Raw genomic sequence first — 17069 nt, 5'->3', positions numbered from 1 at the left:
TCATGCTGTCCGTTTCTCATGCTTCCATGCATAAGTGTCTAACTGACCATATCCCGCAGACCCACTAGACCGAATTTCCCTGGGACTCGTCACGTGCCCCCCAGTCCCAATGACCCCTCCCTGCCCTCACTTCCTGAGCCCTGGTCCTTCAGCACCAATCCTGTCCCCCACCTCGCAGGCTTGGGAGCGGTTGGAGAAAGCGGAGCACGAGCGCGAGCTGGCCCTGCGCACCGAGCTGATCCGCCAGGAGAAGCTGGAGCAGCTGGCCGCCCGCTTCGACCGCAAAGCCGCCATGCGGGAGACCTGGCTCAGCGAGAACCAGCGCCTTGTGTCCCAGGTAGAGCGGGGGGGCTCTTGGCCTGTGCAGGCCGGGCAGGAGAAATGGGAGAGGGAGTGGTGGGTGAGGAGGCCTGTTACGTGGAGAGCTAAAGGAACAAGGAATCCATCACACAGAGAAGACCGAGAGTCCCCAGAACCAGGGGCCAGAGGCTTGAACAGGAGAAAGGGAGACAGGATGGGACAGGATAGAGAGCAAACAGTCACCTTGTGGAGTTGGCATCGTGCGGCGGAAGCGCCCTGGAGAGCAGAAGGGGCGAGCGGGCAGAGACGGGGTGCCCGAGCTCCCCCACTTCCCCTCGCCTGCCCTCTGCCCCAGGACAACTTTGGGCTGGAGCTGGCGGCCGTCGAGGCGGCAGTGCGGAAGCACGAGGCCATCGAGACGGACATCGTAGCCTACAGCGGCCGGGTGCAGGCTGTGGATGCTGTGGCCGCCGAGCTGGCCGCCGAGCGCTACCATGACATCAAGCGCATCGCCGCGCGGCAGCACAACGTGGCACGCCTCTGGGACTTCCTGCGGCAGATGGTGGCCGCGCGGCGGGAGCGGCTCCTGCTCAACCTGGAGCTGCAGAAGGTGTTCCAGGACCTGCTCTACCTCATGGACTGGATGGAAGAGATGAAGGTAACGGCGGGACGAGGGGGCGAGGGGCGCGGGGCTGTAGCCGTGCGACTGGGGGTCCGAGCCCTTGGCACATCTTAGTGGTGGAGTAAGTCTCCATGCGGGGCCCTGACCCCGGTGCCGGTACACAGAGCAAACAGGGCTCTGCCCTCGCTGGGCTCACGTTCTAGTGGGAGGAGGCCGATGAGGAAACCCATGGGCCTATCATGACACAAAATAGCAGGCGGACATAGAGCCTTTAAGGAAACTGAGCAGGGCCAAGTGGTGAAGTGGTCCAGGAAGGCCTCTGAGGAAACACAGACTAACACGAGGAGCCGGCCCGGGGAGATCTGAGCGGGGAATGTTGCAGGCAGAAGGGACCGCCCTGGGCGTGCACAGGCGTGCTGTGTTCAGCATAGGAAGGAGGGCCAGGGCACTGCAAGCACAGGAGGGGCCCTAGATGAGGTAAGGGTGGGAGCAGCCACCTCCCCCAGGGCCTGCCAGGCCTGCTCAGGGGTTTGGGTCTTGTTCAGAGTAACGTGGAGGACTGAGAGTGAGCAGAAGGTTTTGGAAAGGAGAGAGATGATTCTGCCTTCATGTTTTCAAAGGTCACTTTGACCACAATGTGAAGGAAGGCCACGAACAGCCCAAGTGGGGGCCGACGCGCCAGTTAGAGGCTGTGCAGTCATCTAGGCAAGGGATGGGGGTGAGGGTGGGCCTGGAGAGACCCTGGAGTTGCTGGGGTGCTGGGGGCTGAGCTGTGACCGCAGGAGAGTGGCGATAATGCTGGGGCTGAGAAGGTGAGTGGAACGGAGATTTTGGGAGCAAGATTTGTAAGAAAGTCAGTCATTCCACAGGAGGGGGGTTGAGTACAAGATGGCCGGGGTGCTGGCACAGAACTGGGGTATCACTGCGTGTGTGAGTGGGGGCCGACAGACAGGAGCGGCTGTGCTCATCGGGGCGTGAGCCCTGAAGCCACCCAAGGAGGCTGCGAGGTGCAGCGGATCCAGGGAAAGGGAGCGAAGTTGGCCCCCGCGTGCGGTGGGCCTGAAAGAGGCCTGGCAGGGGGGTGGGGGGACCTGGGGGCCCCCGAATGGGCACGGGCACGCCGCCTGTCCCAGCAGGGCCGACTGCAGTCTCCTGACCTGGGCAACCATCTGGCTGGAGTGGAGGACCTGCTGCAGCTGCACGAGCTGGTGGAAGCAGACATCGCCGTGCAGGCGGAAAGGGTGCGGGCCGTGAGCGCCTCGGCGCTGCGCTTCTGCGACCCAGGCAAAGGTGAACCCTGGGAAAGAGCTGAGCAGGGCGGAAGGAGAACAGCCAGACTGAGAAAACCAGGACGGGAAGGATGAGGGGCTGATGGGCAGTTACGGAGCTAGGGAGGGGGTGGAGATTCAGAACCAGGGATTGGTAGGGGGCAGCGGGGTGGCTGGGCTACAGCTCTCAACCCTCTGCCCCGACCTTTCAGAGTACAAACCATGCGACCCCCAGCTGGTGTCAGAGCGGGTGGCCTCCCTGGAGCGGAGCTACGAGGCGCTGTGCAAGTTAGCTGCTGCCCGGAGGGCCCGGCTAGAGGAGTCCCGGCGCCTCTGGCGTTTCCTCTGGGAGGTGGGTGAGGCCGAGGCCTGGGTTCGGGAGCAGCAGCACCTACTGGCCTCAGCAGAAACTGGCCGGGACCTGACTGGCGTCCTTCGCCTGCTCAACAAACACACGGCCCTGCGGGGCGAGATGAGTGGCCGGCTGGGGCCCTTGAAGCTGACGCTGGAACAGGGCCAGCAGTTAGTCGCCGAGGGCCACCCCGGGGCCGGCCAGGCCGCCGCCCGCACCGCCGAGCTGCAGGCCCAGTGGGAGCGGCTGGAGGCCCTGGCAGAGGAGCGTGCCCAGCGGCTCGCCCAGGCCGCCAGCCTCTACCAGTTCCAGGCCGACGCAAACGACATGGAGGCCTGGCTGGTGGACGCGCTGCGCCTGGTGTCCAGCCCCGAACTGGGGCACGACGAGTTCTCCACGCAGGCCCTGGCCCGACAGCATCGGGCCCTGGAGGAGGAGATCCGGAGCCACCGGCCAGCCCTGGATGCCCTGAGGGAACAGGCCGCTGCCCTGCCCCCTGCGCTGAGCCACACACCAGAGGTGCAGGGCAGGGTGCCTAGCCTGGAGCGGCACTACGAGCAGCTGCAGGCCCGGGCAGGCGAACGCGCGCGGGCCCTGGAAGCGGCCCTGGCGCTCTACACCATGCTCAGCGAGGCCGGGGCCTGCGGCCTGTGGGTGGAGGAGAAGGAGCAGTGGCTCAATGGGCTGGCCCTGCCTGAGCGCCTGGAGGACCTGGAGGTCGTGCAGCAAAGGTAGGACCCCTGCGGACGCCCTGCAGGAGGGCTGGTGAGTGGGACGGCCTGTGTGGGCGGTGGGCCCCCCGCTAACTGCCTGCTCTTGCTATGAGCCTTTGAGTCTTTTTTTTTTTTTAAGATTTTATTTACTTATTTATTTATTTGAGAGAGAGGGGAGAGAGGGAGAGCACAAGCAGGGGAAGCTGCAAAGGCAGAAGGAGAAGCAGGCTCCCCACTGAGCAGGGAGCCTGATGCGGGGCTTGATTCCAGGATTCTGGGATCATGACCTGAGCCAGAGGCAGACGCTTAACCGACTGAGCCACCCAGGTGCCCCCAACTCTTTGAGTCTTAATGGTTGTCTGGGTTTTGTTTCCATGAAAAATGTCAAACATCCTCAAAAGGAGAAAACATACCACAAACTCTTATATCCCCATCACCCGAATTCAGTAATTGTCAGGGTCTTGTTATATTTGATTTTTTTTTCATTTTAAAAATTAGCAAATCCCCAGATTATCATTTCACTTCTGTGTTCCCCACGATGTGTCCTCTAAGAAATAGGAAGAAGTATTCTCGAATATAGTAAATTATTTTTTAATTATATGTGTGGACTTCAAATAGCTGAGGCTTTGATGTTACAAACCTTTAGACAGGTATGCTGATTAACCGCATCAAGTGGCTTTATTTACAGAATAATGCATCTTAAAATCATTCAGAAAGGACATTTTTCTTACAGAACCACCATACCATTACCACATAGAACAAAATGAGCAGTTCCTTGATATCATCTATTACTCATTCTATAGTCAAATTTCCTGGTGGTTTTAGAAATGTATTTAAAGATTTTTTTTTTTTTAAGTTTTCAAGATATCGTACGATAGGGATCAGCATACTATAATTCTGGGGCCAAATCCAGCCTGCTGCCTATTTTTTTTTTAAATAAAGCTTTATTGGAATGGAGCCAGGCTCATTCACTTCCATTCCATCCCTAGCTGTTTTTGCACTGCAACAGCAGAGCTAAATACTCATGACAGAGACCTTATGGCCCACACAGCCTGAAATATTTGCTATCCGGCCCTTTACAGAAACCGTTTGCAGACTGTGAGAATACCACAGAAGTTATGCTTCACATCCTTATCACTCAAACAAATATTTTTGGTTATCAATTCGTTTTTTAACACCCGGTCGTAGGATGGGACCCACGTAGGCGGCTAAGGGGTCAGTCCCAGGAGGAATAGGGAGGTTCTCATGAAGAACGAGGTGCTGGGCCAGGTGTCCGTTTGCTTTTGCAACTGTTCCTGTTGATTAACTTCCACCATCTTATTGAGTCACTCTAGAGATGATTGTTTTTCTCCTGGTCTGGGCCAGTAGACTTGGGGCTCCCCACTCGACGCACAGATACTGCAGACTTCACAGGTTAAGATTTGCCGCGGCTCCTGTAAATCAGCGGCACGTTGACAGAGAGGCATTTTCCTGGGCATTTAGGGGAGGTGGGCTGGTGCATCACCGCTTCCATGACTGGGGCCACCTCTTCCACCCTCTTCCACCTGCTCAGGTTTGAGACCCTGGAGCCTGAGATGAACGCCCTCGCAGCCCGGATTACTGCCGTGAATGACATTGCAGAGCAGTTGCTGAAGGCCAAACCCCCGAGCAGGGACAGCATTGTCGATACCCAGAAGCAGCTCAACCACAGGTGGGCTTGGGGAGGGGAACCAAGAAGGGTGCAGCAGATGGGGATGGCCGCCAGAAGGGGGTCCTTCCTATAGGGCATGGTACAGAGGCTAAAAAGGAGGAAGGAAGGCCATCTGGAATATGTTGTGGGGCAGAGGTGGGAAATGAGGAAAGAAATGAAAGGGGTGAAGGTAGTCCAAAAAGGCTTGTGCCTGGACAGGGAGCAATCAAGAAGTCAAGGGAGGATGAGCCAGGAGCAGCCTCTTTAACACAGCAGAAGCAGGTGGTGGAATATCCCAAAGGAGAGGGAGGCAGGGAAGAAGCTTCCAGATATACCCGGACAGCCCAGGGAAGCGGAGCAGCTCCAGACAGCAGACCCTCCCTCCGCTCTCAGGTGGCAGCAGTTTCGGACCCTGGCCGACGGCAAGAAGGCAGCTCTGACGTCAGCCCTGAGCATTCAGAACTACCACTTAGAGTGCACAGAGACCCAGGCCTGGATGAGAGAAAAGACCAAGGTCATCGAGTCCACCCAGGGTCTGGGCAATGACCTGGCCGGGGTGCTGGCACTGCAGCGGAAGCTGGCCGGCACCGAGCGGGACCTGGAGGCCATCGCCGCCCGGGTGGGCGAACTGACTCGAGAGGCAAATGCCCTGGCCGCTGGCCACCCCGCCCAAGCCCCTGCCATCAATGCCCGGCTTGGAGAAGTCCAAGCTGGCTGGGAAGACCTGAGGGCCACCATGCGACGCCGAGAAGAGTCACTGGGTGAGGCGCGGCGGCTGCAGGACTTCCTGCGCAGCTTAGATGACTTCCAGGCGTGGCTCGGTCGCACGCAGACCTCAGTGGCCTCTGAAGAAGGGCCAGCCACCCTGCCTGAGGCAGAGGCCCTCCTGGCTCAACATGCAGCCCTGCGGGGAGAGGTGGAACGGGCCCGCGGCGAATACAGCCGGCTCCGGGCGCTGGGTGAGGAGGTGACCCGGGACCAGGCTGATCCGCAGTGCCTCTTCCTACGGCAGCGACTGGAAGCCCTGGGCACCGGCTGGGAGGAGCTGGGCCGCATGTGGGAGAGCCGGCAAGGCCGCCTAGCCCAGGCCCATGGCTTCCAAGGCTTCCTGAGGGATGCTCGCCAGGCTGAGGGTGTGCTCAGCAGCCAGGTGAGAGCCTAGGGACACACAGTCCCACCCAGGAAGATGAGGGGACCGGGGATAGGGAAATGTGGACAAGAGAGGTAGATGAGGAGGAAATGGCAGCGGGTGGAGTAATTGAGGAACCAAGATAGACAAAATATGCGAGAAAAATATAGGAGTAAAAAAAAAAAATGTAGGTGCCTGGCTGGCTCAGTCAGTAGAGTGTGTGACTCTTGATCTTAGGGTCGTGAGTTCAAGGCCCACATTGGGCGTACAGCTTACCTTAAAAAAAAAAAAAAGATTTAACAATTAAAAAAAAAATGTAACTATAACTTACCAAAGCTGACTTAAGAAGAAATAGAAAACCTGACTTGTGTAACTGTGAAATCAAATCGGTGGCCAGAAATAATTTGGAGCAGGATTTGGGCTGTTAAGGTCCCCCTGCCTAGCTCCCTTGTCACTCTGCGAGCCTGTGGCCTAATCAGGAACCCCCCGCACCGTCTTTAGAGCCAGACCATCCACCCTCCCCTCCCCAGTTGGCCTCCACGTCTGACGCATCCTTTCGGTAGGTCCCTTCCAAAAGGTCGACAAGTGCCTTTGAGAAGTGAGCTGCGTACCTCTCCTCCCACACAGGAGTACGTGTTGTCCCACACGGAGATGCCAGGGACGCTCCAAGCTGCTGATGCTGCCATAAAAAACCTGGAAGATTTCATGAGCACCATGGATGCCAACGGAGAGCGGATACGCGGGCTGCTGGAGGCTGGGCGCCAGCTGGTGTCTGCAGGCAACATCCATGCGGAGAAGATCCAGGAGAAGGCCGACTCCATCGAGAGGAGGTAGGATGAAGACGGTGGGTAAATGGGAGCCCCGGGGGGGAAGTGAGCGAGAACAGCCTGGCCTGTTTCGCTGATGAAGCTGGAGAATGCAGACAGGCAGACAGATGGGCGGGGGGGGCTGACGAAAAGTAGAGGAGGAAGAACTTAGTGGTCAGAGAGGGACTAAGCCACGAGCTGGGAAGCTCTGCTCCCCCACACCAGGGGAGATGAAGCCCACTGGCCTAGCTGGAGGCCGGACATCAGTAATCCCGGCTTGTCTTGCAGCGCTCCCGGAAGGCATTGCCCCGTAGCAAGAGGACCGGAAGCTTCTAGGTTAGGTAGAGGGTCATAACCCTTTGACGGCAAGTTCGAGGGCCTCACGAGGGACTGTCATTACAGACACAAGAAGAATCAGGAAGTGGTGCAGCAGCTTTTGGGCCGTCTTCGGGACAACCGAGAGCAGCAGCACTTCCTACAAGACTGTCACGAGGTGAGGCTCTCTGTTCCCCTATGTCCCCTCCGACATTCCCCAGCCATCCCTTTGCTAACATGCCCCAGCTTTCTGAGCCTAGAATACGTCCATCGCGGGATCCCTTGCATAAGCGGACCCATGCACAGCTTCTCCTCACACACACCACTTCTCCCAGCTCACCTCCACCCCCTGTGCCTCACTGCTTCTAAAATATGCTCTGCCCTCCCTCACCCCTGCTCTGTGCTCGGTCCAGCTGAAGCTGTGGATTGACGAGAAGATGCTGACAGCCCAGGACGTGTCCTATGACGAGGCCCGCAACCTGCACACCAAGTGGCAGAAGCACCAGGCGTTCATGGCCGAGCTGGCTGCCAACAAAGACTGGCTGGACAAGGTCGACAAGGTGAGTGGTGTGACAGCAGCAGCAAGAAGAGAGCCGGGCCGCCTTCGGACAGGATCCTGGCTTCAGGCTGTGGTTCTTCCGGGGTTAGAGGTCATGGAGTCTCTGGTGCCAAACCTCCAAGATGGAAACCTATGGTCTGGGGAACAAAAGTCTGAGGTCTGTGAGACAGCGACTCCAGAACTTTGGGAAAGCACAAATTCGTAGGGAGCCAAACTGCCGCTTTGGGTCGACTCAGTAACTACCCCTGGGTCGGGAGCAGAATGTATTGTCGCTCTTCAGCAGGGGTCAGCAGACTTCTGCCAAGGGCCAGATGGTAAATATTTTCGGCTTTGCGGGCCACAGAGTTTCTGCTGTGACTACTCAACTCTCCCCAAGAGCAGCCATAGAGAATACATGATGACTGAGTGTAGCCGTGTTCCAATAAAACTTTATTTATAAAAACAGGTGGGGGCCGTATTTGGCCCACAGAGCACAGTTTGCCAGCCCTTGCTTTTGCTTTTGAGTCTTATTGTTCCTGGTACTTGGTCTCCAAACCCACCACTTCCTCTCGAGCTGAGCATAGACCAAACTATTTCAACTCAGCAAGTTTTCCCAGGTGACATTATGTGTGCTGAGCGCCCTGCAAGGTATATAAAAAGACACTTTCCTTCCCTCAAGGGCATGATGGTTGGGGAGAGGAGACCAGTGTATATCTAGTGTTTCCATTTGTTCAGCAAATATTTACTTGGTGCTACTATATGCAAAGCATCGTATTGGGCACCGAGAAGGAGAATGAAGACAATTCCACTGCGGGCTCCACCCTTGAGAAAGGACACTACAGCCAGGTTATGAGACAGAGCCACAAACACCTCCGTTAAATATGGCAAACACAGTAAGAGAGGGCCTGATAAAGCCTGGGCCCTCTCTGTGTGCCCGTAAAGCTACGTGCCAATAAAAATTTGTTTACAAGGAGAGAGGAGGTACAGGAATCCTAGAAGCAGGAGCCTCCAGGGCAGTCCCCGAAGGATGAGTAGAATTTGGACAAGCAGAGATACTGGAGAAAGGATGTTTTTAGGTAGAGAAAACAGTGCAAACAGGAAACCCAAGGCGTGGAAGTGGGGTGCCTGTGTGGGAACAAGGGGGTAAGTCAGTCTGGCAGGAACACAGAATGTGGAATGGGGCCCCATGGAAGAAAAGCTGGGAAAAGCCTGGTCGGCCAGGTCATGAAAAGCCTTGATCACTTGTCGACATGTGGCTTGTGCTGAAGATTCCTGAAGTTACCGAAGCAGCGCTAGACTCTGGCTCTTCATCCTGGCAGCCGTGCATAAAATGGCCTCAAGGCAGCACCGTGGTTTGTGGTCTCCTGGAAGCGGACCCTGAAACAGGTTTCTAGTGCGGCCCACTGATATGAGAGATGAGCACAGAAAACACCAGTAGGGGAGTGGGGAGCTGGGCTGGAAAAGGGAAGGCATTCGGTAACGGGTCCCCTGCCGTGACAGTCACCCCGGTGGGCAACTGGCACTCAGTCCAAACGAGGCACCCGGGGAGACAGCGTAGAACGTGCGTCACCGTTACCCCAGCCAAGGCCAAGGCACAAGGACGCTGAGTACTTCTCCGCCAGCTCCCGGTCTGTCACTGGGGGGGGGCTGCTTGCTAGGGCAGTAATTCCCGGGCACTTCTGCTCTGCCTCGCATACAGGTCAAGAGCCCATGCTTCCCTCACCTCCCCAGCCACCAGAGTCCTCAAGCAGAGAGGCTGGGAGGGGTCGTGTGTACATAACTCAGGTGAGGGCTGACCCGCTGAGAAACAGGAGGGGATGGCAGATCCACAAGACCGTGTGCCCAACCCCAGAAGCCAGAAGCACGAGGGAGCTCAACATAGGAAAGGTCTCTGTGGTTTCTTCATTGAAATGAGGTTTGAGCCGGACCTTGAACAAGTGGGGCATGGTCAGTAGTGGCGGGGGGGATGGGGGGGGCATGGGTTGCGGTTTAGTAGGGGTTTGAAACCTTTGAGACGAGTGTGTTGTGGAGAATACCCAAGAACTTGGAATTATCGCCTACACCTCAGTTTCCTACCGCCCTTTAGCTCCCTGGTCTGCTACTGACCCATGAAGTTCAGTGGTATCTAATTCTGACACTGACCCCTTCTGTGTCCCACCCGCTAGGAAGGGCGGGAGCTGACCCTCGAGAAGCCGGAGCTGAAAGCTTTGGTGTCCGAGAAGCTGGAGGACCTGCACAAGCGCTGGGACAGGCTGGAGAGCACCACCCAGGCCAAGGCCCGCAGCCTCTTCGATGCCAACCGAGCCGAGCTGTTTGCCCAGAGCTGCTCTGCGCTGGAGAGCTGGCTGGAGAGCCTGCAGGCCCAGCTGCACTCCGACGACTATGGCAAGGACCTCACCAGCGTCAACATTCTGCTCAAGAAGCAGCAGGTGCTCTGCAGGCCTGTGATGGGGATGGTGGACCGCAGCAGAAAGGAGGAGGGAGTCTGTAGCTCTTGAGACTTAGGCGGCCTTTCTCAGGCCACACAGGCAACATCTTTCCTGGTAGTTCTCAAAGTGAGGTCCATGGGCCACCGTATGAGAATCTCTAGAAGCGTGTATCCGTCAGAGTAAAGTCAGGAGACAGAACCCATACTCTAACTTGAACAAGGAAACTTGGTTAAAAAGAAGTATCAATTAGTAAAAGGTGTTTAACTACCAAAAAGGGTAAAGAGAAATCAAAAGCAGGAATCAGAAAACATTTTTCTAAAAAAGGCCAGACAGTAACATTTTGGCCTTTGTAGGTCATATGATCTCTGTCACAAGAACTGTGTTCTTGTAGGGCAAAAGCCACCATAGGCAATATGTAAAATTATATGTGTAATGGGTGTGGCTGTGTGCCAATAAAACTTTGTTTACAAAAACAGGCAGGGGGCCGGATTTGCTGATCCCTGCTGTAGAGAGTACAGAATAGCAGAGGTGGGGAGCAGCTAGTACTTCCAGGGCTGAGAAGGGGTACCCAAGGAGGAACAAGATGCCCTCCCCCCGCCGCCACCACCCCAAAGCTGAGTTTCAGACCTCAGTGGAGAGGGCCGAGGCCCGAGGGATGTCGTAGAACTTTGCCGGGGTATCAAGGGACCAAGCAGGTCTAAAGCTGGCAGGCCAAGACTGGCCAGCAGGAAGTTGCCACTGGGATGCCAGCAGAACTTGCTGGAGGGCGAGAGCCCTGGATTTCCTGCACACCACGGGCAGTGGTGTCTCAGGAGCAGAAAGAAAGGCACACTGGAACCGTAATAGGACCTTCCCCTCCTGCGCCTCGTGGCGTCCCTCTAGCGCCCCCTCACAAGGCCGAGCTTTGCACCACCGGGCGATGAGAAATGTTGACAGGGTTCAGTTGCAACGTCTCAAAACTGGGTAAGATGTACCTGGAACCGAGGTGAATTTGGGCCTGACAGGCAGTAAGCTGATAACGGGCCCAGTCCTCACAGCCCCGCCCCCAGGACTCTTATATATTAAAGCTTGAGATCCACCAAGCTAGGCCATGAGGAGACGCTCTCCCTAGGGTGAACCCCGGTGGTAAGAAATCTCGATTGGCGACACAGAGACTGGCATCTCCTCTGAGTCTGGAGGCAGACGTGCGCTGACACCCTCCCCTCCTCCCCGGGTTGCAGATGCTGGAACGGGAGATGGCTGTGCGAGAGAAGGAGGTGGAAGCCATCCAGGCCCAGGCGACGGCACTGGCCCAGGAGGACCAGGGCGCAGGGGAGGTGGAGAGGACCTCGAGGGCCGTGGAGGAGAAGTTCCGGGCCCTGTGCCAGCCCATGAAGGAGCGCTGCCGGCGCCTGCAAGCCTCTCGCGAGCAGCACCAGTTCCACCGGGACGTGGAGGACGAGATTGTGAGTCACTGAGTCTGGGATGGGATAGAGTTGTCATCATGGCAAATTGCTCCCTGCCATTCGCTTTCTAGTCTCTTCCTGGATGCTGGGGAGATGCCAGCAGTGCTGTTTTCTCTTCCCTCTGGCATTGAACACAGACCCTCCAGGGACTCTTGGGGTTGTCTTCTAGGTCTCTACCCCAGACTTAGAGATGACTGTTCCCAGCACACACTTACCAGGAGCCCTAGAAAACCTTCCCCCAGGTCTCCCCACTGTCCAACCCCTACTCTTGCTTTGCCCTCTGGACCTCCACTGACCCCCTCTTTCTCATGCAGTTGTGGGTGACAGAGCGGCTGCCCATGGCTAGCTCCATGGAACATGGCAAGGACCTGCCCAGTGTCCAGCTTCTCATGAAGAAAAACCAGGTGAGGCCAAGCCTACGGGCAAAAGAAAAGGTCCCAAGAGCCTCCCAGACTCAGAAGTTTGTCTTTTCTTTAAAAACCTTGGGGTTTCTCTGGCTCCCCTTGAGGCTGTGTGTAATCCTACACTTCAGGGGTGGGCCTTCCCTCACTGCAGGAGGGTGGTTCCCTCCATAGCAGATCCGGTGGATTGAAGGGGTGCTACCAACACAACCTGAGACCAGAGAAGGGGGCAAGTGAGGAGGACGCAGGGAGAAAGAGCACTGGGAGTGAGGACGTGGAGCAGGTATAAGGGGGACGGGAGGATGAGGGGTCCCCGTCAAAGTGTCCTCTTCTGCCACCGTGGACAGACCCTGCAGAAGGAGATACAGGGCCATGAGCCCCGGATCGCGGACCTCACAGAGCGGCAGCGTGCTCTGGGCGCGGTGGCGGCAGGCCCTGAGCTGGCCGAGCTGCAGGAAATGTGGAAACGCCTGAGCCGTGAGCTGGAGCTGCGAGGAAAGCGGCTGGAGGCGGCCCTGCGCGCGCAGCAGTTCTACCGTGATGCCGCCGAGGCGGAGGCCTGGATGGGTGAGCAGGAATTGCACATGATGGGCCAGGAGAAAGCCAAGGTGAGAGGCAGGGCAGAGCTCAGGCTGCGGGACTGCTGCTCTCTCCCCGCAGACCCTCCTCCCTGATGCCCGCTGTCATCCCCAGGACGAGCTCAGCGCCCAGGCGGAGGTGAAGAAGCATCAGGGGCTGGAGCAAGCCCTGGCCGACTACGCTCAGACCGTCCACCAGCTGGCAGCCAGCAGCCAGGACATGATTGACCACGACCACCCAGAGAGGTGAGCACAGCCCCTGCGGGGACGGGAGCCGGTTCCGGGGTGGTGCGGGGAGTGCAGAGCCTTCGGTACTACACGCGTACAGAACTGTCTAGAGAGCTGGACGAGCAGAGACCTGGCAGGTAGCTGGGGGGGCCAGAGGGCTCAGGACTCTATGGGACAGGCTAGGGATCAGAGCCCAGCGCCCTGAGTCCCGCGGTGCCTGCCCCGCTCCCACAGCACGCGGATATCGATCCGCCAAGCCCAGGTGGACAAGCTGTATGCCAGCCTCAAGGAGCTGGCCGGAGAGCGGCGGGAGCGCCTGCAGGAGCACCTGCGGCTTTGCCAGCTCCGCCGCGAGCTGGATGACCTGGAGCAGTGGATCCAGGAGCGCGAGGTGGTGGCAGCCTCCCACGAGCTGGGCCAGGACTACGAGCACGTGACTGTGAGTGCAGGGTGGACGCCAGCCGCAGAGCAGCCGTGGGAGGAGTAGAGAACCCACCGGGAGGGTCCAGGGGCAGGGCGCACGACAACAGGCTGAGCAGCTGTCCTTGGGTATTTGAAGAACTGTGCAGAATGGAGGTCATGGGGCTGCATGTAGATGTGGGCAAAAAGGAAATTTCCAATCATTCTTTCCCAACAGAACTCAATAGCATGGGAGACTTGAGGTTCCTCTGCAGTTTGGGGGCTTGGACCCTTATGAGGGCAGATATATGGACCATAGTTAGGGCATCCTTGTCTGAAGGCCAAAGGTTCCAAGCACCCCCAATGCTTTTGCTGAGGGCCGGGGGCATCAGTCACATCTGGGATAAATGGAAACCAGTCACCCTACGGAAGAAACCTGTTTTGGCCCGTGTCACGTGGGGAGAGGAATGGGTTTTCGGTTTGGGGTGAGGAGACTCACCCGTTAGGCGGGGACTGCATCCACCAGCGTCACGGCACTGTCCGTGTCCCCTCCAGATGCTCCGGGACAAATTCCGAGAGTTTTCCCGGGACACGAGTACCATCGGGCAGGAGCGTGTGGACGGTGCCAACACACTGGCCAACGGGCTCATCGCCGGGGGCCATGCCGCCCGGGCCACCGTGGCCGAGTGGAAAGACAGTCTCAACGAGGCCTGGGCTGACCTGCTCGAGCTGCTGGACACGCGGGGTCAGGTGCTGGCTGCGGCCCACGAGCTGCAGCGCTTCCTGCACGGCGCCCGCCAGGCCCTGGCGCGGGTGCAGCACAAGCAGCAGCAGCTTCCCGACGGGACCGGCCGCGATCTCAACGGGGCCGAGGCCCTGCAGCGTCGGCACTGCGCCTTCGAGCACGACATCCAGGCCCTCAGCGCCCAGGTCCGCCCCCGGCGTGGCGAGTTGGGGGCTGGCTCCGGGGAGACTTGGTGGGAAACAGTTGGGGGGGGTCACAGAAATGTGAGGAGGATGGTATCCTCTAGAGGGACACTTAGGGACAAGGTTAGAACGGTTCCAGGAAAACCTCTCTGCTCAGGGGATATCTAGCCATGGCGTCCACAAACAAGCCTTCTTGAGGGCCCATGACCTTTTCGGATGGTCCCAATGGCTGGATTCTTCATATTGTACTGGAATCCAACTGTTGGTCCCACCCAGCTTCGAGCTCTGGACCTCCAAATAAGCAGAGCTTCTTCCTGCAATCAACCCAGCCACTTCCCACGTCCCTTCTTGGCTGACGATCTCATTCTAGCAATCTTTGAGGTCCCGCGTGTCCTGGCCAGGCCCCTATAAGCTCAACCGGCCAGTGGTCCTGTTAAAGGCTTGCTCCCCCACACTCCCCAGGCCCTGTGTTGAGACCAGCAGGGCAGGGTGTGACAAGGCTTACGCTGGGCACCAGCCTTCATTTTTCCCAGCAACCCCCACCCCCTGCCGGCCACCCCCACTCTGCCTCCTGCTTCTCAGGCTGGTAAAATGGACAGGAGGCGGAGGACAGAGGCCAGGACTTGGGAGACCCCAGCTCCTCGGAGTCCTCCCCAGCTCTACCTCACTCTGAGCCGGGGCCCCGCAGGTCCAGCAGGTGCAGGACGATGGCCACCGGCTCCAGAAGGCCTATGCCGGAGACAAGGCTGAGGAGATCGGCCGCCACATGCAGGCTGTGGCCGAGGCCTGGACTCAGCTTCAGGGAAGCTCTGCTGCCCGCCGCCAGCTGTTGCTGGACACTACGGACAAGTTCCGCTTCTTCAAGGCCGTCCGGGAGCTGATGCTGTGGATGGATGGGGTGAACCTGCAGATGGATGCCCAGGAGCGGCCCCGGTGAGGCCCCCGGGGCCCCGCGGCCTCCAAGGGTTGTGGACTGGTGGCCGGGATAGGGTCATGGGCACAGCGGTAATGTGGTCTCTGTGCCCCCAGGGATGTGTCCTCTGCAGACCTGGTCATCAAGAACCACCAGGGCATCAAGGCAGAAATCGAGGCCCGTGCCGCCTGCTTCNATTTCTCCTCTGAGTCTCCCTCCTTCATTTCATTCTTCCTTCATAGAAATCTCTCTCCCTCCCCTCAGTACTGTTCAGGGACTTCCCCATTCCAACTTTCTCCCAGAACTGCCTGCATCCTGACATCAGAAATCACTAGTTCCCTATATGAGTCATCCAGGGACCCTGGAAAGGTCCCACTGGGGGCTAACTCACGTCTCTGCCCCCCCAGATCTCAGAGAAGCTGTCTCAGCTGCAGGCACGGCGCCAGGAGACAGCAGACAAGTGGCAGGAGAAGATGGACTGGCTCCAGCTTGGTGAGCTGCGATGGGGGCCAGGGAGCTTGGCTGTGGACCCCAGGCCTCAGGAGAAGGGGCTGGGGGTCTCGTACCCTGTAGTTTCCAGCGTATGTGAGACCAAGAGGCCTGGGCCTGGAACTCAAGGTGCCCACCGTTGGCACTGCCTGGCTCTGCCCTGTGCTCCTGCCCTGGGACACTAGCTTCCTCCGTGTCCCTGTTCTCGAAGGGCTGTGGCTACAGTGCCCTGCCGGTGCTCTAACCTGCCATCTCCCTGTGACCCCCTCCCAACCCCTGCAGTTCTGGAGGTGCTCGTATTTGGGAGAGACGCGGGTATGGCAGAGGCCTGGCTGTGTAGCCAAGAGCCATTGGTGCGAAGTGCTGAGCTGGGTTGCACAGTCGACGAAGTTGAAAGCCTCATCAAGCGGCATGAGGCCTTCCAGAAGTCAGCGGTGGCCTGGGAGGAGCGTTTCAGCGCGCTGGAGAAGCTCACCGCGGTGAGGGCTGGGGGACCCCAGGAATGCCCACCCTCTCCCACTGCCCCAGGCCTGTGTTCTCCTGCTTGAAGAAGACGTGTCTTCTCTTCCCACTGCGCCAGCCTCTCCCAGATGTGAGCCAAGAATGCTGGTTGTCACCCCAGCTTTAGGAGCCATCAGTGTCCCACCCCCCCACCGGGTGACGCTAAGAGACACCATCTCCTCCGTGGCTTCTAATCCCCACCTTCTCTTGGAATTACATTTTTCATCCTTTCTGTTTCATCAGGCTAGAGCTGAGGCATGCCAGCTTTCCCCTGTGCCCTGGTCCTCTTAAATGAGACCTTCTATGCTCTGATCCCAGAATGTTTTGACAGCTGGAGGAGCAGGAGAAGGAGCGGAAAAGAAAGAGGGAGGAGGAGGAACGGAGGAAACAGCCGCCTGCTCCAGAGCCCACAGCCATTCGGCCTGAAGGAGACCTGGCGGACGGCCGGATGGCTCCCGACGCCGCCTGGGACGGGTGAGAGCTGGGACACTTGGGCAAAGAGGAGGCTGAGTCTGAGCAACCCGAGGGCTTACTGTTCTGTTGACTTCCGCTGTTCCAGAACCCACCCCCGGCTACCGGCACCCACAGAGCAGGCCAGCGTTAATGGAGTCTGCACAGACGCAGAGTCCCCGCAGGTGACCCCCGCTGCCCTGTGCGCCCCCATCATCCCCCCCCGCCTTGCACATCTTCTTACAGCTTCTTGTCCTTGTAGCCCCTGTTGGAACAACAGAGACTTGAGCAGGGCAGCTTCCCAGAAGGACCTGTGAGTTGCTCCCACAGGTGTGGGTGTTAATAACCGAGAGATGAAGGGGTGCAGAGGGGTGCGAGCCAGGTGGTGGTGATGCTGGGCATAGGAGGGGGTGGGGGCCCAAAGGACAAAGGACACAGGGGCCGGGAAGACCAGCTCTTGGACTTCAAGCTTCATGACATTCAGGCGAGGTATTTCCCATTTTCTCCTTTGACGCTGACATTGTTTTCCATTTTCCCCACAGGGGTCCGGCACTGGGGATGAAGCCAATGGGCCACGGGGAGAGAAGCAGCCCCGGA

The 17069-nt window shown here is 58.1% G+C and overlaps 1 protein-coding gene across 1 annotated transcript in view; it reads left to right on the top strand.

The window, feature by feature from the left end:
- Window positions 1-17069, top strand: part of SPTBN2 (spectrin beta, non-erythrocytic 2) — a 31912-nt gene that overhangs the window by 10855 nt on the left and 3988 nt on the right. The window contains exons 10-32 of the mRNA XM_040639474.1: window positions 179-337; window positions 656-958; window positions 2059-2212; window positions 2403-3273; window positions 4808-4945; window positions 5318-6074; window positions 6681-6883; window positions 7262-7352; window positions 7588-7734; window positions 9878-10141; window positions 11362-11586; window positions 11901-11990; window positions 12335-12595; window positions 12681-12811; window positions 13028-13232; window positions 13748-14122; window positions 14808-15052; window positions 15149-15259; window positions 15424-15524; window positions 15804-16000; window positions 16354-16496; window positions 16582-16657; window positions 16735-16785. Of these exons, the coding sequence (XP_040495408.1) occupies window positions 179-337; window positions 656-958; window positions 2059-2212; window positions 2403-3273; window positions 4808-4945; window positions 5318-6074; window positions 6681-6883; window positions 7262-7352; window positions 7588-7734; window positions 9878-10141; window positions 11362-11586; window positions 11901-11990; window positions 12335-12595; window positions 12681-12811; window positions 13028-13232; window positions 13748-14122; window positions 14808-15052; window positions 15149-15259; window positions 15424-15524; window positions 15804-16000; window positions 16354-16496; window positions 16582-16657; window positions 16735-16785 (5298 nt within the window). The remainder of the gene's footprint in view (window positions 1-178; window positions 338-655; window positions 959-2058; window positions 2213-2402; window positions 3274-4807; window positions 4946-5317; window positions 6075-6680; window positions 6884-7261; window positions 7353-7587; window positions 7735-9877; window positions 10142-11361; window positions 11587-11900; window positions 11991-12334; window positions 12596-12680; window positions 12812-13027; window positions 13233-13747; window positions 14123-14807; window positions 15053-15148; window positions 15260-15423; window positions 15525-15803; window positions 16001-16353; window positions 16497-16581; window positions 16658-16734; window positions 16786-17069) is intronic.

The sequence above is a fragment of the Ursus maritimus genome, unplaced genomic scaffold (genome assembly GCF_017311325.1).
Source record: "Ursus maritimus isolate PB19 unplaced genomic scaffold, ASM1731132v1 scaffold_23, whole genome shotgun sequence".
In the NCBI taxonomy this organism is placed as follows: domain Eukaryota; kingdom Metazoa; phylum Chordata; class Mammalia; order Carnivora; family Ursidae; genus Ursus; species Ursus maritimus.
This window is presented reverse-complemented; position numbering and strand designations above follow the sequence as displayed.